The sequence below is a fragment of the Trichogramma pretiosum genome, unplaced genomic scaffold, assembly GCF_000599845.2.
Source record: "Trichogramma pretiosum strain Unisexual culture from Peru unplaced genomic scaffold, Tpre_2.0 scaffold14, whole genome shotgun sequence".
Taxonomy (NCBI): domain Eukaryota; kingdom Metazoa; phylum Arthropoda; class Insecta; order Hymenoptera; family Trichogrammatidae; genus Trichogramma; species Trichogramma pretiosum.
In genome coordinates this window covers 1,333,548-1,360,009 of record NW_019641706.1, presented here as the reverse complement: position 1 = coordinate 1,360,009, position 26,462 = coordinate 1,333,548, and the positions used below count along the sequence as shown (strand labels likewise).

The window sequence follows — 26,462 nt, the reverse complement described above, 5'->3', positions numbered from 1 at the left end:
TAGACTCGTACGTTATACAAATTAAATTATAATACAATAATCAGAGTTCATACTTTGTTTTACTTATAAGACTATCGATGTGTTTTGTCAGTGGTGTATTGTAAATACTTAGTAGTGGCCCTTAATTTTCGATTATACTTTTAAAAAAAGCTTTATCTTTGACTCGATTCGTGTGCTCAGAGAGTACGTTGAGGAAAGAATTTTAATAGTCAAGAGCGATTTCCAATGCATTTGTAAATACGTTCACTTCAAACAGTTAAAGCTTTAAAGATTTTACTTGATTTGAATTCCTGAATGGCTTTCCATTAGTGGTGAATTGAAACGCGTTTACGAATACATTAACATCAACATTGATTATAAAATTGTATCTCATCGTACATGATTTATAATTAATAAAAATAAAAAAACGCTTCTTAAATTACGTCAATCACTCGGTTAATCTTTTGCATCTCGTCACTCGTTTTGCGTATCGTCCCGTATTATTTAGGTATTGCGCGTTGTTTTATAATAATAGTTTTAGTGTATATGGAATTTTTCATTAGTTTGTTTTTTTTTTGGTTTTTAATTTTTTTTTTTTTTTTTTTCATAAAATCATTACTTCTCGCATGTCTTGTTCCATTATTATTGACTGAGAAGAAAATATCTGAAATTCTTCAAGTAAAAAGAACTTCGAACTTCTTAATATGAGCAAAGCTTAAAACAAGCGGGAGAAAAAAGAATGATGAGTGAAAATTCGTCTGTTCTACTACTTAAATAAATTATTTAAAAACAAGCTTAAAATATATAAAGATCAAAGGTAAATATCAAATTCAATAGTTCATCTTTTTTCCTTTTTTTTGGATTATAAGGGTTACTATAGTTCAACAAACGTATTTCCTCTCGTCAGTCAATCAGGTACGTTTTTCATTTAAACGCGGAGAAACGCAACAAAAGAATATAAAGATAATCACGTTATAACGTCCCAGCATACTTATTATCACACTTATGTATATTTGCAATCATACTTGAATTATTCACACAATACATACATACAGAAAAAACTCACATATACTTTTTAAATCGTAAAAACTTCGTGCTTAAACGCATATCACTATGAAATCTCTTCATTTTTATACACATTTCCTTCTTGAAACTTATACGCGACCGAAGCAGTCACTAAAAAGCTCTACTATTTTTGATCAATAACAGAATGGACTTTGAGAGGCTTAGTAACAAAGTACAGTCACGAAACGCTCTTGAATTCTTTCAAAATCGAGCGAGTTCAGTTTTTTAATTGTTAAATATCAATTATCGGTCCGTTATGAGTTATTTTGCTTTGAGGAACGAAGATTCTCAGTTGGGTGATTTTTCGAAAAAATGGCATAGCTATTTTTTCTTAAAGTTGAAGGTTTTGAAATTCGTCATTTCGTCATTCGTCATCGAGTGCAGGCTATCATATAATTAACTATGATATATATTATTAAATACGTACTAATCATGCGTATTTTTTTGTTTTTAATGCACAGGAAAATCTGATAAAACGGATCGGTAATTGCTTATAATAAATGTTTTTCGCGATAAACACGCAAAAGCTCGAGCATCAATTCATCTTATATATTATTTTATATACCGTTTGATTAAACCCCAAACTTTCGTTCATTATTAATAGATACTTATATTTTTGTACATAGCGGAAACGAAAACGAAATTCAATCCCAAACCCTTTTTACTTGAAAGAGAGAGTCTCTCTTTGTATTATTGATTAATCTTCAGCTTAACAAGTTTATTTTACGTCAGCTTATTTCCTAATTTTTTTTCTCTATTATTAAAATTCTACAATTAGTAAATGGTACAGAGACACACTGGACATTGGCACGACAGGTGGCATTAAGATTTAATAATAGAATAAAATTTACGTTATTGCGATAACATTTGGTATCGTTGCGTCGCCGGCCGCGTCTCACCCTCTCTTCTACCTATCATTCAATCTCTCTTATACTTGTTGGCTTTTCAGTATCTTTATATTTTATTTCATGAATGGCGATACGCTTATCCTCCAATTAACTCGCACACGACGGATTTCCCACGATGATTTTTTTTCTCATTTCTCTCTATGTATTTTATATTTCTAATGTAATGTATATGTGTACGTGTGTATCTCAGACTTCGGGAACGGAGAGAAATTATTTATTTTTTACTTTTTTTACTAAATAAAAGCGCACAAGAGAAACCACATAGTTTCATGTTCATTTACGCGTTTTTCAATTTCACGTGGAGATCCGGATTAACTCATTTTGTATTTATCACCTTTTTTTTCTATTTAATTATCAATTCATTTTTAACTATCTTTCGTACGTACGTTTATATATTAATAAATAGTTTTAAGAACTTTTTTCTCATTTGTTTCATCACACTTAAGAATATCGTCAACGCTCATCGTTTTTTGATTAGATTGGTACAGTCTAAAGTTCGTGATACTCACGCCGTATTACTACGGGTTAGCCGGCGATCGATCATGATGTATCGTAGAGAATGAATGAAATGAAAGTAGAACACTCATTATAATTAATAATTTTTTTGTTAGTCTGAAAGCACGGCGCCGGTATAGTTGATTATTATTATTTTTAGATGTCTCATTGTGTACGCGTGGTTTACCATGCATGTTACTAATAAGTCCTTATGAAATATATATGTTTATATATAGAGCCCTTCCCATTTTTACTTAATTAACGACTGTCGATGCATAAATATAAGCAAAAAAATACATGAACCGTCCGGCGAGCCTTGCCCTCCTAACACACAGCACTAGTACTAGTATCTTTCATTAGAAAAAGATTAAACGCGCGCATGGTGACACTTCCTACTTTTTACGGTGCGATTTGAGAGCTGAAATCAACGATGACCAGGTCAAGTTTGAATCACGCTCATCGTTATCAACTTAAAAATAAAGTATCAGAAAAATTTAAAAACACTAAGACATAAAGCTTTTTTATAATACAATAATACAGTTCAAGTCTTAAGACCATCGTCACCTTCAGCTCTCTCATTACTTATTTGATCACCACACTCGGCTTATCCTTTACTTTTTAAGTAACGTTTAAATATATATAATGTATATCTTATATATAAATATATTCGGGGACGAATATATGTATATAACCTTTGCTTCTTTTGTCGCATAAAAGCGAGTCTCACGTTCACGCACGCCTGAATATAATAATATAATGTGTAGTATCGCAATATGTATCGTTTCACAATTAGTAGCCTACAGTCTCGCTCTTTCTCGCATTCGTTCAGCTGTCCGTTATTATATAGGTAGTTTTTTTTTGTTATAGTCATTGGTTCCTTACGCTTTCTTACTGGTTTGGTGGTAATTGACGTATTGATGAGTTCAAGCGTTTTATCGTAATGGTGTTGCTGATACTTTACATGGTAAGGTTTCACCTTACATGGATTCACCGCCAAGCAGATCACCGGGAAGGTAGGAGTTCAGAGAGCTCGGAGTGGTACGCTGCTGGTCGCCACCATCGAGACCACTACTGCCCCACAGTGAATTGCCTGTCGGCGGGGCGCCCCAGAGTTGGCTTGCACCACTCGCAGCAGCCCAAGTATCATTAGCGCTGGGAGGACCAACGCTCTTGTTAGAGCCGGACGATCTAAGACCACCAACCCAACTAGGAGCGTTTGGACCGACGCTGCCCGGTGGCTGCTGAGTAGCGCCTGGTCCAGCAGGAGATGGTCCCGCGCTGCCGTGACTAAGTTGCTGCAGGAGAGTGTGCACCTCGCTATCAACTGGTGACTCGGCAAATATCGTGGTATTGCCAAGTACGCAGTTGTTAAGAGCTCCTTGAGCCTGCAGACAAAATATTATATTATTGAATAATCTTCAGTTAAAGAAATATATGTATGATAAAATAAATATTACAAACCTTGATAGCTTCGTCTCTCGATGAATATTTAGCGAGGGCAATGCCATGGTTGAGGTAAAGTCTGAAATCTTGTACAGGTCCGTGCTGCATGCACAGAGTTTTCAAAGTAGATCCGTCAATTTGGGGAGTGAGATTGCGCAGCAGCAACCAAGTGGATGGAGAAACCCAGCCACCAGGATTGCCACCGTTTCCTCCAGGAGAGTTGGACTGTAAGCCCCAAGTATTTGAGCGTCCAATTGATGAAGACCAGCCGTTGCTCACATTACTTACAGAGCCACCCTTACTGCCTAATCCAGGTGGAGGACCCCGCGATTTGTTGTTCATTGGAGCACCCCAGAGCTCGGACGTAACCGCTGTTGGTGGTGGAGCTGAATCACCCCATGTATTTTTCGAGCTACAGAATTAGACAAAGGATACATTAAATTACGTCACACTGAAAGTCAATAACATGATCGATGAAATCTTACCTTGGAAAGACTGGTGTTGTGGCTGCTGCAGGTGTGAAACTCCAGGTTGAATTGCTCAAGCTTGGAATGGGTGTATTATCAGAGTTGACAGATTGAGGTGGTGACGATGACTTACTGCCAGGTGCAAATATAGTGTCGGTATCTTTAATTGCTGCCAATGATAGTGGCGAGCGAACTACCGAACCAGGTGTTATGTTTGGATCGTCTTCGATGGATTTCATCTGCATCAAAGAAAATTTCGTAAATGTTATCGTTCCATTTTCAATTATTTCAAACGTTATAATTATTTATTTAATATGATTATTACCTTCCAGGGTTTGCCTGGTTCGAATTCCGGTACGAGATCAGCAAATGCAGCACTTGTACCGCCGGGCTGCCAGTCTTTGCCGTCAGTTGCATCATTGTTACTTGTGTCAGGCCAACCGCTATCTCCGAGTCTAGATGACCAAGTAGCGTCTCCAGGACCTAACAGCGGATTACTGTGCGCCGAGTTTAAGCTGCTTGGTGTTGAAGGTGGCTTGCTTGAGCTACCTGGAGCTCGTGAAAATTCATTGACTACGGAATCTGTATCCTTGTCAAGAGACGGAAGCTTCCATTGGTTCAAGCGAGATTGCTGCTGGCTCTGCTATAAAAAAAGTACGATGTATAATTATTATTGAAATTGACGGTGAAGTTTTATCTTGTTGTTAATAATACTGACCACCGGAGCTTCTTTGTGCATTGATAGATCGCTGAAACTGCTCTGCAAAGCGCTCATTGGATCTTGAATCGACGGTTTGTAATAATCTGAAGATTGAGACGGCGTGCTCGGATGTTGTTGCTGTTGTTGTTGCTGTTGTTGTTTCATATACGTAGCCTGTTGTACAGAGATTTGATTTTGCAAGTTAGTAATCTGTTGCTTGGTTTTGGTAATCTGAACGCTGATTTGAAGCACGTTCTGGCTGTTATTCTTGATGGCGTTCTGCATGGAATGCTGCTGATGAAGCTGTTGTAAAACCTTGATCTGTTGCAGAAGCTGATTCAAAAGCATCAAAGTCTGAGGAGCCAGGGGCTGATTCAAAATTTGATGATTCAGATAACCTTCTTGCACAGCCAGTTGGATTTGTTGAACCAACATACGCAGCTGTTGAGCACTTGGCGGATTCGATGGCAGACGAGATGACTGCTAAAAAAAAGAAAGATACACATAAAATTAAACTATTGGTTTCGTATGCAACGTTATGAATAAAATAAAAAATAATGATAATGTTAGCGAATTTCATCGAGTATAAATATATTATAAATATTTTGACAATCATTATAATTATTATATTTCATATTACTTTCAAGCAATTGATCATAATTCTAAGGGCGAGAAAAAAAAGCATCAAAAGGCAAGGCTGCTTTAAGGTAATTATTTGGCTACGAAAGCGTTAAACCCAAAATCACTAAGCTAAAAAACTGTTTTTCAAATCATGCGAGATTCACGAAAAACATATTAGTTAAGTACGAATGAAATAAACAAAATAAAAGCATACAATACATGCAAAGAGCAACAAAATATTTGAGAAAAAACAGAGGAGTGTAAAAAATTGAGAGTGCACTCGTAGAACAAGTTCTATTTACAGAATGAGAGATAAGAATTTTGTCGGTAGTTTTGGAAAATGAATTACATGTATAATACAAATAAATACAACAATAATGCATTGTTGGCCTTTCACGCCATCATCATACAAAGTATGTAAAAGGTGGAAGAAGAAGCTCAGAGAAAGTAAAGAAAAAGTTTCTAGGCAATAGTTTGGATTTTAGTCGATATTTTAAAAAAATCTTAAAGATTCTGTTCGACAAAGTTCAAGCGGTCAGTATTGTTGATTTCACCAAACGTTTTGTTGTAAAATTTCATTGCTTTATCGTGTACTTACATACGCACGTGTGCGTGTGCGCGTGCGGCGGCAAACAACTGACTGCTTAAAATTTTGATAACAATATAAAAAATCATAAATTCAATATCAATTAAGATTGACGCTTCAAAAATAAAAATATAATCAAATCATAGTTGAAAAAAACTGTACACAATCGGCAAGTAATTGATAAAATTGTACTGCATTTTTTATATATTACAACTCGACGTGAAAATTTTCTATACGTAAGTGGAATTCATGTAAAGGGCGGATTGGCAATTTCACCTGATTGAAAGACTGCTGAGGCGTATTACTGCTCGGTGGTTGCTGCTGTTGCTGCTGTTGCAATTGCACAGCTGCGGCCGCCTGCTGCTGCTGCTGCTGTTGCTGTTGCTGGTGCAGCTTCAATAGACTGGAGCTAGCGACCGAACCACCGGACGCGGGCACGGCGCTACTCGGTACTCCGACTCCCTGTTTGTGCGCATATTTTTTTGGTTTTTGTAATTTCAATTTTTACGGATACGCCCTTCTTCCTAACTCTAAATGTTCTTATGAAAATAATCCCTAAACGACTTTTGATTGGGGCTTTTTTCGAATCGTTAACAGTTCTCGTATAAGTGTGCATGTACGTCTGACATTTTGTAGATTGTATTTAGGTCGTGTTGAATTGTAAGAATAAAAAAGTATAACTACTTGAAATTGAGAATCTTCCAATCCCGATGTAATTATAGATACTACTGGATATAACGGAGAGCACAGGATAGAATACTGAACCAAATGATTATTCAAATGCGATACAAGCCTCCACCTTGAAGGTTTTCGAGCACCAATTTCCCGTAATCAAGAAAAAATTGCTTAATGATAATAATTGTAATTCATTGCATCAAACATTGCAGAAGAGAATATTTTTTATCAAATTTATCGGATGCCATTTAAAACTGCTAAATGCTTGTCAAAGCTTCTGAAGCAAATGCATGTTAAGTTGCATTACAATATAAAAATTTAAGGATACCGGTTTTATTAAAACATTATAACTGCACAATATTATGATTATTTCATGCACGTTGTTTGCGCTCCGATCAGGTTTTTCTTATTTTAGTCGATAACGCTTTTACGGAAATAAGACCTCGAAAAGTCAAAACAAACACCAGAAACAGCTTGAGGTCTGTTATATTCACGTGGATCATTCAAAAAGATGAGGAAAATCCATACCCAAGAGTCAAGTTGGAAATGGGCAAAATGAGCAAGATGAATCATTTGTAGGAGTTTTCACTTACCGGTGTAAATGCTACTGGTTGGCTGATGTGGTTGAATCGCGAGAAGGATTGGCTTCCGGCTGATTGACTCGAAGGATCATAGCTGGAATGGCCTCCTCCATCGTGACGACGCCACTGATCAGTCGGGCGCAGTTGATTCAATAATTCTTGAGCTTCGTCACAGTTCATTTCACGATTGCGCAAAGCTAATTCAACATCTTCTTTCTGTAAATACGAAAATTATGTTTACAGAATTGTTTGTCAAAAAACCACGAAATTTATATTAAAGACGAAAAAAAATTATACCTTGAATCCCATATCGCAAAGGTATCTGAATTCACGACTGTTCCAAATCAATTCTTTTGTCAACGTAGGCTTATGAGGAGTATGCGCTGCCCAGTTACTAGACGGATCCATATCTGAGTCACCCCAATTGCCGGCACCGGATGGCCCCATAGGCGGTTTTTTATGTTCATCCCAACTGAAGTTCTTGCCGGAAGTTTGGGGATTGACAATATCACGTACACTACGTTTACGAATAGCGCCGCCACTGCTCCAGTTTGAAATATCAGATGGACCGTCGGTCCAAGAGCCATTGTGACTTCCACCGGTAGGTCCGGCACCGCTTCCTGGATAATTTGCACCCCACATCTGACCACCGCTTGTATCTGGTTTCATACCTGGCTGACCTGGCATTTGATTTTGCATCATACCGGGAGGGCATTGCATGCCACCCGAGGCAAAGTAATCGTTTCCACGTCCGAAGTTTTGAGTTTGCACATCTTTCCAGTGAGGAGCTTTGTTTCCTTGCATCGGACGTTGATTGGCTGCAGGATTAGCCCAGAGGCTAGTGCCATCATCGTAATTGGGAACGTTGCGTCTTTGAGTGGGAGGTGAAGGTTCTTCCCATCCTGTTGGTTTTCCGGGTATCATATCTTTGGGTGGTGGAGCAGTCCACTGATTAATATTCGAAGGTGCGATCATCTTATTTGGTGGGCCATTAGGATGTTGATGGCTTGGTATTTGATGATGAGGTGGACCCGGAGGTTGGTTCCACATCGCATCGGCGCTGGAGCCATTGAGTCTGCCAGATATTCCACCTCTGGGATCGCCACGAACTTCACCCGGCATGCGAGGCATGTCTCGAGCCCCCATAGAGTCCATGACGCGCATATGTTGTTCACGAGGATCCAGAGACATACGATGATCTCGTGGATCGCGAAGTTCGCGAGGATCAACCGAGCGCAATTCACGTGGATCACGGGGATCCACGCGTGGATCGCCCCAATTCGAGCCCCCAGTCGAGGCAGGTCCACCAGAACTTCCACCTGGTTGCCACATACCGGTTTGCGAGGTATTGCCACCAGCGCCTGGCCATTGGCCAGTGTTGGGTTGAGCCGGTGGTTGCGAAGGAGTGCCAGTCCACATGTTCGATGTATCAGCGGTATCATCGTCTTCGCCCCAAGTTCCACCAATGTTGGTTGACGGGGTGTGTCCCCAGGGTGTTTTGGCTTGTTGCGGGGGCGGTTGACCGCCGTTGCGCAAATTCGCTTCCCATAAATCGGTTCCATTATTCACTGTAGTTTTCCACATAGGATTATCAGACTTAATTGCTGGCTCTGGGGTGCCAGGCACATCCCAGTTTGTATCTTGGTTAACATGTTGCTAAACAATAAATTATATTAGTTAGACTATTATGAAACTTCACTTATGTACACTTCACGCATTTTGAAAATACTTACGCATCCCCAGCCATCAGGACTGAATAAAGCTTCTCTCATAGTATTCAACTGTTCAAGTTGTTGCTTGGTTGACGGATTGGTAGCGGGAGGAGATCCGGCACTGACTGCCACAGAGTTCGGCATCTGCTGGTTGTTGTTGACTCCGGCTTGTTGCTGAGGCTGCAGAGGCTGAGCTTGTTGCGGCTGCTGTTGATTCGGTGGTTGCTGCTGCTGAGGTGCAACACCTGAACCGTTGTTATTTTGAGATTGCTGGTTGGTAGCTTTATTGCCCTGCTGCTGGGCTTGTTGTCCCCATTGAGTATTTGTATTGGCAGCGGTGTTACCGGTGGTTTGGTTATTTGATTGCGATGTAGGCGGCACTTGTTGAGGGGCTGTAACAAAGATTCACGTGTCAATATCACTTCATGTCACTAATTTTAAAACACAACGGATAAGATCAAGGTGGGTAGATTTTTTCTGATTCTAATCGCTCAATAAACGAGAGTCGTGAAAAATTTCACACATACCCATTCCTAGTTCATGTTAGCTGTGCTTACGCGTGATGTAAACACGCGACTAAGCATGCGATTACTCTCGTTATCGAACGATAGGTGTCATTTTACTCGCGCTCTGCAGTGTGTATCTCGAAACTTAAATTTTGTAAATATTAGTCTCTGTTTACCTGGGTTGCCGGGTGGTCCTTGTCCTTGCATACTTCTATTGCCCGGCGCTCCCTGCTGCCAATTGGCTTGTGGTGTTTGTTGCTGTTGTTGCGGATTAGAACCGGAAGCATTGCCACCGGAGGTAACTACGCTGTTGCTGCCACTCCATCCGGAGGGAGCGGGATTGTTATTGGTCGGTGTAGTTGGCTGCGAGGCCCAGCTAGCGGTAGCTCCGCTGTTGAGAGAGCTTTCCCCACCGCCGCAGAGTCCCAAGAGGCTTGGAATGCCCCAGCGCTGTTTGTAGTCATGAATCATAGCTGCACTGCCGCAGTTGTTGTTCCTGTTGAATGAAGAAGGTACGCTTTTAGACAATCTCTTTCAGAATTAACAATTTCGCTAAAAGACCGTTGGTAAAAACTTACTCGTATTTTTGAATTGGGATAGTATCTTTATTTTTAATAATTTCGTCAATGAGAGCTGAACGATGTTTAGTCGTCAGCAGAGTATTCAGAACCTCCCTCAGTCTCGTCAGTTGGCGTACGTTGTCATCACAATTATCATTGTCACGCTTCACTCGGAAATAATCAGCGAGAAGGCTTTTGCAGTCTTCAACGAGACTAGATCCCGTTTTATCACTTTTCTTCGTCTTGTTCATCTGAAATAAGAAATAATTTTTCGTTAAGTCATGCCTCTAGAGACTCGTTTATTCATGAAAAAAAACTAGAAGTCAGGGTAGTGTACGCACCTCGTTCTCGAGAGTAGATTGGATTGCAGGTACATCAAACATCGCTTGAGATTTGATAACGGTGGTAGATTGGCAATTAAGCGTCATCGTAGGCTCGCAGGTATTAGGAATGTTATTGTTGGCCGGCTGCCTAACAATCATTGTTTTCTCATCAAATCGCCGGCATAGTTTATTATTATCATCATAATCGACCGCCTTCTCTTTGAATTCATCAGACTTATCACTATCCTTACTGTAGTCCTTATCGTAGTTCTTATTGTTATCATATTCAGTATTAATTTTAACGATCAGCATAGACTTAGACAACTGCATTTTTATCTCCTTAAGTTGCATTAGATAATCATCATTATCAATGGTAATACGCCGATAGGACGCATTATCACCAGAAATCTTAAAGCTAGTATTTAGAGGCTCATTATTAGACTTATAATCATTATAAACCCGCGACGAAGGAGCACCAACAGTGAACATTGTTGCTTCGGTATAGCTAATACCATCGATTGAGCTCGTCAGCATGAACTGCTGCCAAAGCTGCTTCTTCATGTACTGGTACGACATTAGTTGCAGTAGAGACAGCAGCGGCTGCATCGGAGCTTTACATTCTAAATTTAATGGAACACATAATGCGCTTATTAGTCGTCGTTCGAGCTCATCCTTTCCAGCTTGTACGAGTTGCTCGATCAAGAAGAGGCAGGCCCGCCTTGTTGTCGTGGTTGTAGGAACGGTAAGCGTAATGGAAGAACTGGCCTGGCGCTCTTTATGATTATTAACCGTGCCTTCTTGATCAATCTCATTGAAGATCTTCTTAATGGTGTTCTGGCTGATTTTCATGCCACTGAAGCTGCTGTTGAATGCTGAGCTCGAGCCGAGCGATATCACAGACATGGAGTTATTCGGCTTATTAATTAAACTTACATGACTAATATTAGCCTTAAGGTTAAGGGCCCGCTGGCCATCATCAGACTTGGGTATCATCCTAACTAGGCTAGGTGCTGAGCAACGACGGTTATTGATCTTACGTCGCTGCTCATCCTCCTCCTTAACTTCGTCCTTTATCATCGTTGAGAGATAACGATAATATTGGAATACATCTGCTGCTGTTGTTTTATTTCTTAAGCTTAGTACCCTAGGGCTTACTGAGCTAAAGCTATCCTTATTATCACTTAACGGCTTAGATGTAGACTTAGAGTTAGCAGCTGCGCTTTGCTGCTGCTTATGATGGTTGTTTGATGCTGCTACTGTTGCTTCATGACCTCTGTTATTGTGATGTTTATCATGAATGGCATTATTCATTTTTTCATTTTGTTCTTTAATTAGATGGTTCAATTTAATCTCATCATAGTCTTTATCATGGATGTTGTCTTTGGCCAAGCCATGATTGCAAGTTTTGTTTGGCTTATTTGAATGAATCAAAGTGTTGATTGTTTTTTCATCAACATTATTGAAAAATGTGTTCATGATACGAACGATACTTTGGCCATCTGCTGATAATGATGACTTTACTTCCACATGTGCTGAGGACTTGTCTGTAAAAAAAAATATAATGTTAACATAAAAACTTTGATTATAGTTTACAATACACTAAAACAGGTCAAAGAAACTTTTGTTAAAGGCAGGTCCATAAAAAATCTTCCAGCCCTTAATTAGTATTTGAAAATGAAGTATCAATTATACAAGTTATATTACATACCAGCACCGCTCATGAGGACGGTAGAGAGGTCAATGATGGCATCAGCTTCAGTATGGCTGATAGGTTCAGCTGCTGCTGTTTGTTTTGCCATCACAAAGTTTGGCATATTGCTGCTGCTTTCCGTTAATCTGCCACAGTTGTTATTTTTGTTGTTCTTTATGAATTCGATATCACAGTACCCAGCGTCTTCTGGTCTTTTACCCACATCCCTCACCCCAGTCAGACTGCTTTCCTCTAATACTACTACATCCCCCTATTCAAATTATAAAAGTATATTAGTACATATATCAAATACAAAATTCGAGGAAAATAGGAATCGTCAGTGCAAATTTAATCATTTTTACTGACAGTTACTTTTTGGACATAAACACTACATAGAAAGATAAGAGAAATTGCTTCTTGTTAAAAAAAATTTTCTTTCTATTCACCTTGGAATTTTGTACGAAGGCATTTGTTTCGGTAGAAATCTCATGTGAACTAGAATTGTGTGGAAACATTGGGCTCAGTTCTTCTTTGGCAGGCAATGCATAGAAACCAAGATCTGTAATCAGCAAAAAAAAAGTATCTTATCATAAATGCAATCTCTAAAACAATATCTGTACATGAAAAAGAAAAGGAAGATATGATATTTACCTTGTGAAATATCGCTGTCAGTGCACTCCTAGCTCCATGCCAGTAGAGATCTGCAACAGCAAAAAAGAAAAAAATTATTAGATTATTTCTTTCCGAGCGACGATGAGTGCTGTATTTATGAATTATACAAAGAATTTCTCGCTATAGGCGCGCGAATCCGCGCTCTCTTTTAAAATCATTCGAAATATTCGCGGACCCGTGAGGCACGCTTTATAATACATTTCTCGACAAAATTTCTTGCAACTGCAGCAGCGGAGAGAGAGAGAGAGCGAGCTAAGCGAACATAGAGAGAGAGAGAGAGAGAGCAGCATCAGCAGGGATTCTCCTCTCCATCTTATACATTATATAAAAGAGTATAACAACGGCATAAAAGTACAATGGAAGAATCTATTATGAGCTCCAGGTGTCCTATATAACTCGGTTTTTCCTTTGTCCTGAGCGGTTGTTATATACATATACGTACGCCCGATATACGGCTCAGAAAGTAAGTAACAAGGGGAGAAAGAGAGAGAGAAAGAAAGACATGTTTTGGTAACGAAGGAGAAGTGCGAAAGAATATAATATAAGGGAGAGAGCTTTATAGCGTTAAGACATCTCGCTAACCAACTTGGAAAATATATCGCAAGGAATAACCGATCTCGAAAACAAATTTTTGTCAACGCGTGCACCCGCTCATTTTTTTTTTTTCTTGCCTACGTTCTCACTTGCAAAACTACTTTTGCTAGTTAAAAGAAAAAGAGTCGCTCGCGCTATATAAGAGCATACATACGTTATTATAACCACACACACACACAAATATAATAATATTCCAATGCTGCAGCTACAACACACCGTCGTCGCTGCCGTATAATATGCAGTTCTCGTGTGCTCCTTTCCACCTACGAGCCATTTGCGCCGCCGCCGCTCACGGCCTTTCACGAGCTCCGCGCGCGAGCGAAAGCTTACGATAGTCTATAGATATATGCACTCGCAGACGCACACACGTATACACGGACACACAGACGAGAACTGGAGATAGTTACTGTTACTACTACTACTACTACTCGAGCTGTGTAGTGTTGCACATTCCTAAAACCTTCATGTACGCCGTGTAGTAGTTTATAAGCCATACGTATAATGCACTCGAAATAGTATGTATCGTATGCCACACGCTTACAGGGCTATCGTGTTTTTGCTTTACAGAACTTGCGGGGCCGAGATTCGCACAAAGATCCGCAATTATTATATTAAAATGTCGAGGAAGTAAGGTAAGCTGCTGCACAAAGCGCAGCAGCAGCAGCAACAACAAAAAACACATCCAGAATAACATCTCGAAGGTCCGGGCGAGTATTGCATTACTACTACCTCGCGCGTACTATATCTCTCTATACTAAAACGCTACATTAGTGATAATAATAATAACAATAACAACATCAACAAAACAACTGTGTCGTCTTCGCGGGTGTCTCATCGCCACCTTACACAGTCGTACGTATACACGCCCACGCGCACAAAAGTAGCTCGCGTCTAGTAGCAGTTAGTTAGTTAAGTTTAATATTATATTTGTCTTTGCACACGACGCTGCGTAGTGCGCGATGCGTGCGAAATTTTCATCGTTCATCGTCGTCGTCATCGTCATCATCATAATATCATATATAAATGCAGCGAACGGCCCGACACACACTCGTGCACACGAAGAACATAATATAATATACTCGTGTGTAGGTTTATAAGCACGCACGACAACGATGACCACTACGACGACGACGACGACGACGACGACGACGACGACGATGGCCAGTGTGCAGTTTGCAACAAGATATATAGCGTATACGCGAAACGACTTTGAGAATGCGCGCACCTTTTGGCGTGGCATCGTGTGTATATACACGCGCGAAACTCCGTTCTCGCACACATACACACCAACGCACAATGAAACCGTGTAAACGCGCATATAGCGTTATTATTGAATTTTGACGAATGAAAGGTATAGAGCAAGCAGAGCGCGCATATAAATGATTGACGTCCTTAACGATCCTTGAAAATTGCACGCTCGCACGCGCGTATAATACAGTTTCTCTCTCGCTCTTTTTTTTTGTTTAAGAAAAATGCGCGAGTTTGTGTGTGTGTCTATTAGTGTTATATATATATACATAAAAGACCGCGACCTTGACCCTTTCCCCCTCTCCCTCCACCCCCTTCGTTTCTTTATTGCCCCCGCGAATAAGCGACCGAGCGACCGCCGCGCGATGTTATCCCACCCCTCGTGGCAGCAGCAGCGACGTATTTTCTCTATTTCCTTAAAATTACGCTCGTCACTACTTGTATTACGTGTATAGTACGGCCGGGCACTGATTGGCTACACGCTGTATCAAGATCGAAGTGCAATGCGCGCGCTGGGCTCGCTCCTCTCGCTGCTGCTGCTGCTGCTGCTCGTGCGTGCTATATATATATATTACACTCGCAATGCTGCACGGGAGAGCCACCCTCTTTTTTTTTATTTCTCTTCTTTTCCGCGCGATATAGCTAATATTGTGCTATATACGCGTTCTGCTCAATTATGTCATATTTCTGATGATTTGTGGCGCTATATCATACTGTTACAACCGGTGCACAGGGCCTATAGAAGCGGGACGACGCACTACATAATAGAGTCTGGCTAGCGCAAAGATTTTTTATTCCGCTCGAATTTTTCATCGTCGCGTTTATATAGACTGATGTATTAAATACATGTCGGGGTGAGCAACGATATATAGTATATATGCGTTATATGTATGCACTAGCCGAGCTCGGTGTGTGCCGTTGCCGTGGTTGCTCTTCCTCTTCTCTCTCTCGCTCATCCCGAAGTACATAAATTTTATTTATTGCACACACTCAGTTTATTAAGCAGGGGCTTAATATAGAGATGTGTATAATGCACGCATAAGCCACATCAAACTTATTAAAGCCAGTGCATAAGGTTTAAAAATAGGTCGACCGACGTTGTCGACTACGACGACGACGGACGACAGGCAAGAGTTAGAACGAGTGAGAGAGAGAGAGGGAAAAACAGTGAACATCTCTAGGCTCTAGCTATAATATGCATGTTGATGCTGCTGCTGCTGCTGTTGCACACGTTACACGCGCGCGTGTTATGTATACGAGAAGTCGAAAAATCTCGCCTTTGGCACTTTTATCGGAGTTAACTAATAAATTTGAGTCGCGCGCGTATTATAATGTGGCATCGTCGCCTTTTATAAGCAAGCAAACGCATAAAGGAAAAAATAAAGGCGAAGTAGCCAAAGAAAAAGAAGAAAAAAAAGAATCAACTGACTGACATGTATACCTGCTTTGAATAACTAAATGGCCTGATGCATCGCGTGTAAATGGGCGCACGCAATCGTCGTCGCGAAAAAAAAAAGAAAGACAGAAATGGAAAGATCGATATTATTGTTTTGTTGTGGTTGTGCGAGCATTACACACAGTGTCACAAGGGTTATCTTCGCTATATGCTCTCTACTACTGCTGCGTGTGCGTCTAATATGCTTAAAATATATAATTGAGGAATTTCGCGCGTTATATTATACTACGTATTTAATACACGTATTCGAGAGAGAGAGATTTTTCCAGCCGATAAATTGACGCAAGTGACGAGTAGTGGGTGTGTGTCCAATATATACAACACTCACGCGAGGTGTAATTTTCGTCGCGAGTCTCTCTGTCTCGTTCATTATTCTCGCGTTCTCACACCATCGTGCGCGCGCGCGCCTACGATATTAATAATATAATTGCTGAAAGGACGAAAAATACGACACGAGAAAGTACAAGAAAAGGAAAAAAAAAATTAAGCGCGAGGAAAAAAACTTCGTGGACTCGTGTGTGACACGCCGACGCCATTGGCGCGATGGGACTTCGCGCTGTCATTCCAGCGCTGCGCCGATCAGTATCGCGTACCATACCGAGTTTAATGATCCGTAAATTCGATTCAATATTGCTTCGGAATGCGTAAGTGTATGTGCGTTATATGCATATGTACGACGCATCGCGGTCTCGCGTGTGCATCTATATTCGCGTCGCAGAGTGCGGTATACTTATTAACGCGCATTGAAGCGGCCGCGGGAGAGGGGGGAAAAAACTCAACCGAGTATTTTTTTTCTCAACATTTCGCGCGCAAAGAGACATATATATGTGTATCCGAACTCCTTTACGCTACGTTGTCGTTATTTTTTTGCGATTATTATAATATCACGCACGGGGGCCCACACGATATACGTATATAATAATTCATCATGCTGCTTGTCGCGTAGGTTAAAAGAACGAGTGACGACGACGAAGCGAAGAGAGAACTGCTGGCAGAATGCACAATCGCAGTCGTCGTCGTCGTCGTCGTCGTCGTCGTCGCAGAGAGGCAAATATATAAACGCCTATATGTATAACACACAAGACGGAGGGTAGGCACCTCTACTGTGCGTTCGAACTTTGTGTCAGTGTGTGTAAGTGTGTGTGAGAGAGAGAACGCGATGAGAAAAGGATTAGATAACAGAGAGCTCAAAGCGTTATATATTTATGCAACGGACGACGAAATAAAAATCGGTTAGGCATATATGTAACGAAATGCACCACGAGCCTTATACATATACCGTAACTCCGATACATATCACACTCTACCAACACATGCATACAGGCAGTAGTTTCAACATACAAAGAACGAGAGAGAGAGAGAGAGAGAGAGAGAGACTCGAAAAAAATGTGTTTTCGCCATTCGAACGCGCTCCGCTCGCTGCATAGTATGCTGACTCTGACTCCGAGCGCGGCCTCGTCGTCGTCTTTGCCGTACAGCTAGCTGACTCCCTCGGATATTACGGCGACACGGAATTTTTTGAGGTTATATACAGATGTTTGTGCCTACTACTATACCCGCAAAGTGTTCGACGAAAAATACGGAACACAAGGCGTGGATGTGTGTGACGTAGAATCGACTCCAGCCGCGCAAGGTGGAACTCCGTTTCCGTGGGCATAAGGCAGCAGCACGCATTCCGTATACGAAATAATAATGTGTGATTGGGCACGCAGAGCAGCAGTAGAGAGAGCGAGAAAGTCAAATACATACATAAAGATTAACGGTTTTAACGAGAAGGAGTCTGCTGCTGCTCTGCGTCTTACGAGGAGAGAAAGAGCTAGAAAAGTGAAAAAGAGAATTTTATTTTTTTTGAATCGGACAGTTCCAACCGTCCGTTGCTGCTGCTACTGTCGCGAGATGATGATTTTGGACGGGGGGGGAGGGGAGGGTGAAATGAAACGCATTCCATATGAAAAATTAAGAGAGCAAATAAAAGTTGCAGCGACAGCAGCAGTAAAACTCGTAAATCATCGCGTAGAATATATATAGAAATAGAACATTGCACATAGGTATATAACGCCCGTCTAGGTAGGTAGGTAGGTAGGTAGGTAGCGGGTTTTATATACGCGAGAGAGCCCGAGTAGTGCACTCACTGGAGTGTATCGCTTACACACACAGACAGACAGACGCGCGTATGTATGCAGAAAGAGCAGTTTTCTGCACTCTCGTACACACACACATACGCAGAGATACAGACGCTCGCCAGCAGAGAGGAATTCTATAAAACACTCGGCCTGTGAAACGTTCACGAGCCGTGTAAAGTAGTAGTAGTAGTGGTGGTAGTACTGTATGTGTATAGTAGCAAAGAGCCCAACACAGAGACGCACACTCACACACTTTCAATATGTATAAAAGGCTAACTCCCCATGTAGTAATAAGACGTAAGAATCTCGCACACACACACACACACACACACGCATCTCGATATAATAATACACGTATACAAAAAAAATCGCACACACGGATACGGGGAAGCGAGAATTCGTGTATGTAAGTACGCGGACGAAAAAGCTGGCGATTACGACGAGGTTGGTTGCCTTTAGCAGCATGTCGACGACGACGAAGAGACTCGAGACAGTCACGACAAACGGTTCGCACTCGTACCAAAAGAAATATTATATTCGACTTCAACGCGTTGAAGAAAATATTCATAATTATTTTATATGATGACGATGAAAAAAAAACTTGGTGGTGTTAGGCTTTTCGTACCGAAGAACGTCTATTCTGCCTCTACAGCTTCTGCACACGCACGCACACCAGTCTCCGCTGCTCCTTTTTTGAACGCTTCTTCCCTTCCTCGAGATCGCTTTCTTTCCTTTTTTTTTTGATATCTCTTTTCACGGTTGCAATTTTATTTATTAACTGGATTTTTTTGCTGTTGTTGATAAACGTGCACTATTTCGTAACACACTCGCACAAACACACGGGTATAATATATTTATACATACACTGTGGATTGGCGCGTACGTGCGTATATATTACTATATACGAATACGATAAATAGAACACTTCTTTTTTCGAATCACAAAACACTTCTTCCTTTTTTTAACTTTTTTTCTTTTACGAAATACATATATGCATTATAATAATAATACTACATATATATATTTTATCAATATATTACTTAAGCTGTACTTGTTGTAATATACTGCACGAGTATAGTATAGTTGTATTTTTTAGGTAAAGAGAGACACTGATGCACGACACAGCCGTGCGCGCGCGTTTCGCACGGAGCTGCTGTTCTGACTCCTCTGTGTGCGCGGTTGGCAATATTATATCGCAAAGTTGGCGTTTTCAGCTAGAGCCAGCCGCCGCCGCCGCCGCCGCCGCCGTCGTCGTCGTCGTCGCCGCTGCTTTTGCTGCCTTTGGCTGCACGAGAGCAAGAGAGAGAGAACGGCTCACAGTCACGCACACATAGTTACGATCTACTCGCATATGTGTAGCGCTGCTCATACGACACGCTCCGCAGTAGGGGTGGTGGGGATAAAGGCAGACTGCTGTGCCCGTGTCTGCGTGTGTATAATAAAAGGAGGCACAGCCACTATGTAGCGCTATATGCGTTATATATGTGCCTACGATTTTCAACGTTACACACATCCAAAGCATACAGAGACTCTCAGCGAGCCATGAGCACGAGCGGCGGCGGCGTCGGCGACGTCGTCGTACTCATCGTAGTAGTAGTAGTAGTAGTATAGCTATGTATAGTTATAGTAGTAGGCGGCGTAAAACACATGTATAGTCAGCCACCAAGAGAGACGCATGCGTATAAGAGCCGCGCGGGGAAATCGAGAGCTATTCTTGCCAGCGGCACTCCTCCCTCTTCCTCGCCACTTAAATGCTCTATCTATCTTTCTCTTATGCACGGTGTACCTCTATACCTATTGCTGCACTCACACACAAGTTCGCGGCAGCGCGGAGAGTTGCAAATTTGCAATGTATACTCTCTGCCGCTGCTGCCGATGCCTTTGCTCTTGCGCTGCTCTCGTCGTAGTCGTCGTCGTCGTCGTCGTCGTCGTCGTCGTCGTCGTCGTCGTCGTCGTCGTCGTCGTGTATGTATATTCGGAGTTTGTGCGTTTGTGTGGATGCCCTCTCCCTCGCTTCGCGTTACATAGTATATAGTCGCGGTGGTGGCGGCAGCGGCGGCGACGTACGTACGTCCGTTCGTTCGTTCGTCCGTTCGGTCGTCTCTCTTTCTCGCTCGTCTCTCTGTTGCCACGCTCGTAAAATACGAGTTTTGAGCCGAGTATAGCAAGCAACGAGAGGGAGAGAGAAAAAAGTTTTCAAGCAGCATTCAGAAAGTTGGAGCCGCCAATGATCGTTTGTTATTATTATTATGCAGGGATCGGAGCGAGGCCCGAGGCAGGTGGATATGTATCTCCTTCTCTCCCGTATATATATAAGTTCTTTTTTTTTCTTCCAACTTGCTGCATACGTATACGCGCTCGCGTGTGCAGTGCGTTATATGTATGCATATATATATAGAACCAAGCAAGCACCGACGTTTGCAAGCTTCGTAGCCGTCGTAGTCCGTGTACAGGTCGCTGTCAATTATGCACGCGGTATTGCACACGGGCAACAACATGCGTTTATAATGAGCTCGCGAGTATATAAGAGAGAGATAGAGAGAGAGACAGAGAGAAAACTCGAGTCGTTGCGCATTATAATACCTATATACTTGCACGCACGCACGCATGCAAAACTTTTGCACGAGTTAACGCGCGAAGAGAGAGAGAGAGAGAGATAGTTTATATATAGATCAGCAGCTTCTGTAAAATCGACTCCGTTGTGGACTCGACTTGCTCCTCTCTTGCATGCATTGATATTGCAGCAGCAGCAGATAGTGCGTGCTGTGCACTGACAGCTTTGCTATTTCGCGACTGACGCACACGCAACGCTATACTTGCATTCAAGCAGCTCGTGCGTCTCTTCTCTCGTCTCGCTCTACTATATAGCCACACGGCTTATGATAGTTGGAGCATATGTAAACGGTGCTAAAAAACACTTTGTATAATGACGCGCGTGCTCTCTCGGTGATACGAGAGGGGTTTCGATCGCATATAACAGCAGCAGCAGCTTTCCGTTCTCTATTTTCTCTCGCGCTCTTTTTCGCGCTGTCTTCGCGAGGAGCTAGCGAGAGAGACGTATCAGACATCGCCGGCCGAGGCGCGTGCACTCGTATATTTCTCTCTCTCTCTCTCTCGCTCTTTGATAACGTGCAGTGGAGTATAACTGCAGTAGCGAGAGTTTTTGCTACATTTCAGACGGAAAAAGGCATCCGATCTTCTGCTGCTACTGCTTCTTCGTGATTTGATTTCGAATCAGAAATTAATTTACTTTAATCGAGTTCGAGTTCTCCTACAGCTTTTCTCGAGTATACTTTTCTGTGCGCTGGCTTGCTACACGAGAGAATTTGAATGAAAATACAAAGAATGAAAGAAAGAAGCGAGATTTCACCGCTAAGAATTATATTATTTATTAAACTCTGAAAGTTAGAGAGTAAAAGCACTACTACTACTACTCTCGGCAGCAGCAGTTCTGCTCTTTTTTAGGAATTCTCGTCACGAAAACTCTCAGGCCGCAGTAGCGGCACACTCCACCACCATCACGGGGGCATGCATCAACTCACACACACACACAGAGAGGCGAAGAAAGGAAAATCGCTCTCGCCGCTGCGCACCCAACTCCTGTGAACCTATACTACTACACGGTTTAAGCCCATGGTATATGGCTGCACGCAGGAAGAAGAAGAAGAAAATTCACTTAGCCGCCCTTTAAAAACTGCGAGCTCCCTATCATTGTTCCGCTGAGCCTTATATGTGTACGGGCGCGGTGCGTGAGCCTCACTCCGTATATATAATACATTTCGAATTGCGCGCGCGAGCAAATATAACATAACATCAATCGCGAGAACTCCAGAGAGAATTAGTGCGTTATACGCCTTATATGTACGTAATGATCGATCGATTTATCGTTTATTTTTCTTCGCTCGCTCCCTAACGTCGTCGATTATTATTTATATAAATGACATGATGTACAGAAACTACAGCTCGCTCGCGGAGAACCGAGTGCGATGACTGTGTCTCTGCGGCTTGATAGAGCATAATAATTACAACAACGATAACGAAAGAGAGAGAGGCCCCCTGCATTCGCTTATATACTTGCTAACGCGCGCCTCTTAGCGTTCGAATGAAATTTAATTTTTTACAGGATTTTGAGGAAATTGAATAGTACCACGCGCATCGACTCTTTTTATTATTTTTATTATTATATGTACGAAATATATATAAAGTGCATACAGTCTTACACGTATATAATTCTACATTTACCGAGGCTCCGCTCGGGCAAGGGTATATGTGCACGCTACCTATAGATATATCGCATGTGCACCAATATAACACATTTTATATCTATATATATACACATAATATTGTGCCGCTGCTGCAGTACTATGTGTATGTGCAGGTATACTACACTACACGTTCTCTCTTGGGACTTTCCGATGGCGCGTCACGACGTCGAGTTCACCGCCACCGTATAAGAGCCTTTCTCTTTTTTTTTTTTTTTTGTTGCTGCTGCCTCCTTTGGCGCAACACACAACATCGTGTACAGAGAGTAACGCTCGAGCTCGCTGCGCGCAAATTTTCTTCTTCGTCTCTTCTCGCTCGCTCGCCCGCTTTTTTTTCTATTCGTAATTTGAAGTCAAGGGTTGCAAAAACTTTTTTTTTCTCTCAACGTTAGTTGTTTTTGTTTTGTTGCTGTTGTTGTTTTTTATTTTTATTCTCTTCACTTTGTATAAAAGAGAGTAGCAGCAGCAGCAGCAGCAGCAGTACGAAGAGGATTGGGCGAGAAGAGAAAGATAGTCGTAAGCTGCTACGGCCGAGCGCGTTATAGGACTTGAAGCAAAATGTGTTTACTTGGTTCGCTGCTGCTATTGCTGCCTTACATCGTTGTCATTTCGAGGCGCGCACACATACATACGGGCGATTGAATTTTAAATATTCACGTGCGCGCGAAGTTTCGCTTATATCACGTATACACATACTCGTGTGCTTGCGAGTCCCGATAACTAACGCAAATTTTTGCCAAAGAGAAGAATATATAATACGGCGAAAAATACAACTCGGTTACAATAGGATTTTCCACGACATCGGCAGCAGCAGCGGCAGCAGTAATAGCAGAAATTCTCGCGTCCATCGAACAAAGAGAATCGAGCGATTAATACCCGCGTCGTTATATATATATCGAAATCGTCGATTCCGAAGCGCATTTTAAATATGCATTCCATTTGATTACGGGCGCGCACAGAGACAGAGAGAACGTCAAATGATAATATGCATCGCGTTATTACAATTATATTAACCTGTTGCTTTATTCGCGTTGGCTGCACCGATGCATAATACCTATATATATAACGCAAAATGTATAATATGCGAAACTTGTACATCGTTTATATATATATATAGGCACAATCCCAAGTTTATTGAACGCGCGTCATATTATAATCGTCAAACGCCGCGAAATGATAAACGAATCGAGCGCAGCACCAGAGGCAGTATATGGAATTATTACAAGCCAGCGAAGCTCTCTGAACTATCAAAACCAACAACATGTATATTGTTTATAGGTGTATGCGTGTAATTTTACGTTTAAATATTTGTATAGTAGTTACTAGAGAAGCATGAGCTTTACACGCGAGACACAATTGAATCAACTCCCGTGATATATAGGATAGGTATATGTATATAGCAGTAGCCGCGCGTAGCTGGAATAATTTCATTAACGAAGCAACGAACTCGAATCTTAAGGGCTAACAGGGGGCTTAATGATTTATCATTTTTCAATTACAGTATTAGGCTGTAAAAATAAAAAAATGTGTTTTTTTCAATAACACAAATGATAATCCTTTTCAATAGCCTATTTGAAAGTATTTTGTCAAGTTAGATACTTAGAAACAATTGAGTACAATAATAATGAGGGTATTGGTGCTCAACGCAATCTGTACGCATATCTAAACTACCTGTCGTAGGAATCCAAGAGCGAGCATTAATCTAATAAAGACTATGTGGTTTCATTTTGTTCAATAGCCAATTGGCCATGGTCGCAACCAAAAGCTAGCCATAAGATGAACTGTAGCTACTCCTGTGTACAATTTTCTAGAATTTAGTATTCATTTTTTATCATTTCCCATAAATTAATTTCACTTTGCTATATGTACAAGTAGCTACAGTTCATCTTATGGCTAGCTTTTGGTTGCGACCATGGCCAATTGGCTATTGAACAAATGAAACCACATAGTCTTTATTAGATTAATGCTCGCTCTTGGATTTCTACGACAGGTAGTTTTGATATGCGTATAGCTTGCGTTGATGACCAATACCCTCATTATTATTGTACTCAATTGTTTCTAAGTATCTAACTTGACAAAATACTTTCAAATAGGCTATTGAAAAGGATTATCATTTGTGTTATTGAAAAAAAACACATTGTTTTATTTTTACAGCCTAATACCGTAATTGAAAAATGATAAATCATTAAGCCCCCTGTTAGCCCTTAATTAGCACGCGCGTCGGGACGCGCCAAGAATGTCGTCGCGCGTTTTATATAATACAATCTATATATATGCGTACATAAGTGATCGGGTTAATTTCGGCTAGGAAACTGCATCGACGTAATTGAGGAAAAAAATAAAAATCCGAGAACCGCGAGGAGCTTGCACGCCACGGCTAAATTTCCGAGATATCAAAAGCAGATGAAAATAAAAAGGAAAAAAAGCTCCCTTGAACATATATATATAGAAAGCACTTGGAATATCTATATGTATATACAAAGAGAGTACAAGAGGAGGCAGCAGTAGCAGCAGCAGCCGACGAGGAGAGGGTATAGGGATGCGAGCGGAGGTAGCGAGAGGAGGTAGTTCCTCGCGCGCGCGAGAGAGAGCCCAGAGAAGAGTAGAGATAGCACAAGAGCCAACATCGGGAATTATTGATCGAGTCCCCTCCCCCGCCGGCGCCGCGAGCTTGCACCGCACCGTCGACGGTGGCGGCGGCGACGAGAGAGAAGGACGCGAATATATGTATAGAGAGCCGCCGCCGCCGCTGCTGCTGCTGCTGCTGCTGCTATCCGTCGAGGACAACGAGACATCCACACTTCTCGTTTCTATGATATATACGCGCACTTATACACGCACACACTTAGCCCATGTATTAACTTTGTATACATGTATAGGTATCATCGTCGCATATAATGACGACGTGAAAAGCACTCGGTACATCATCCTTCAATATAATAGCGTCTATATGTATACAGCCTTTTGAGAGCGCAAGGATAAATGAAATTTAATTTAAAAAAGTTTAACGCTCGCCCGAGCCAAAATGAAATTATAATATATCGAATATTTTATTGCGATTCTCCGATTTCGCTGCATTATATGTATATAGACACCATTATGTACTTATATCGTCGCGTATATATGGATATATGTGATTAAATTGAAATCGAGTACAGTCATCGAATTTTTCTTTCTTTCTCTCTCGCTCTTACTCCTTTTTTGCTGCCTCGAGCTGTTTTTTTTTTTACTCTATACTTTTTCGTACTCCAATTTCAGCAAGTTTTAATATCGATGCACCGGGCGGATATTGTATAATATATAAATGCTTGCAGCAACTACGAGCGACGACGACGAGCGACGACGAGCTACATTGTTATCTCGCGCGTTTATAATGCTTACACCCTTACATTCGGGTATATAACGCACGTGTGCGTATATATGTACGACGACTCTCTGCTTGTATATATGTACACGTACTTTTCTTTTGTGCGCGGCAACAGCAACGCTGCAATATACGTTTTCTTTTTCTTTCTATACGCTCGTTGCGTTTCTGTTGCTACCTACAGTATGAAAAAAAAAAAAAATTCCGTGGGCCACCCTTCGCAGCAGCAGCAGCTTATACTTTCTTGAAACTCCTCTCTCTCTCTCTTTCTTTCTCTGTTGTGTCTGTCGCTCTGCTCCGCTCCGCGCGCGTAGGTACACTACTAGTGCGTTATACTTATTATACGTATACTTTGTAATATACATTTCTTTGGGCACCGAAACTCTTTTCATTATTATTTCGAATGTAACCCCCTACTACTACCACTGCTAC

General features: G+C 41.4%; 2 protein-coding genes across 11 annotated transcripts in view; one reads left to right on the top strand and one right to left on the bottom strand.

Annotated features, from left to right (window-relative positions):
- Positions 1-546: 546 nt before the first annotated feature.
- The window catches only part of LOC106656946 (protein Gawky), a 41,085-nt gene continuing 15,169 nt past the window's right edge, over positions 547-26,462 (bottom strand). For 2 of the 10 annotated variants that reach the window (XM_014378153.2, XM_014378152.2), the window contains exons 2-16: positions 12,963-13,012; positions 12,758-12,870; positions 12,330-12,582; positions 10,640-12,165; positions 10,317-10,549; positions 9,915-10,234; positions 9,254-9,624; positions 7,818-9,176; positions 7,533-7,736; positions 6,541-6,726; positions 5,076-5,540; positions 4,683-5,000; positions 4,376-4,596; positions 3,909-4,302; positions 547-3,832 (exon numbers count right to left, since the gene is read on the bottom strand). In XM_014378153.2, the coding sequence (XP_014233639.1) occupies positions 3,425-3,832; positions 3,909-4,302; positions 4,376-4,596; positions 4,683-5,000; positions 5,076-5,540; positions 6,541-6,726; positions 7,533-7,736; positions 7,818-9,176; positions 9,254-9,624; positions 9,915-10,234; positions 10,317-10,549; positions 10,640-12,165; positions 12,330-12,582; positions 12,758-12,826 (6,327 nt within the window). In that variant the 5' untranslated portion in view covers positions 12,827-12,870; positions 12,963-13,012 and the 3' untranslated portion in view covers positions 547-3,424. Of the gene's footprint in view, positions 3,833-3,908; positions 4,303-4,375; positions 4,597-4,682; positions 5,001-5,075; positions 5,541-6,540; positions 6,727-7,532; positions 7,737-7,817; positions 9,177-9,253; positions 9,625-9,914; positions 10,235-10,316; positions 10,550-10,639; positions 12,166-12,329; positions 12,583-12,757; positions 12,871-12,962; positions 13,013-19,029; positions 19,599-26,462 lie in introns of those variants that run through there. The other 8 variants (XM_014378157.2, XM_014378151.2, XM_023462943.1 and 5 more) reach the window with 8 other exon arrangements.
- The window catches only part of LOC106656948 (sorting nexin lst-4), a 39,663-nt gene continuing 23,383 nt past the window's right edge, over positions 10,183-26,462 (top strand). Inside the window, exon 1 of the mRNA XM_014378162.2 lies at positions 10,183-10,250. The gene's annotated coding sequence lies outside the window, so the exon portion shown is untranslated. The remainder of the gene's footprint in view (positions 10,251-26,462) is intronic.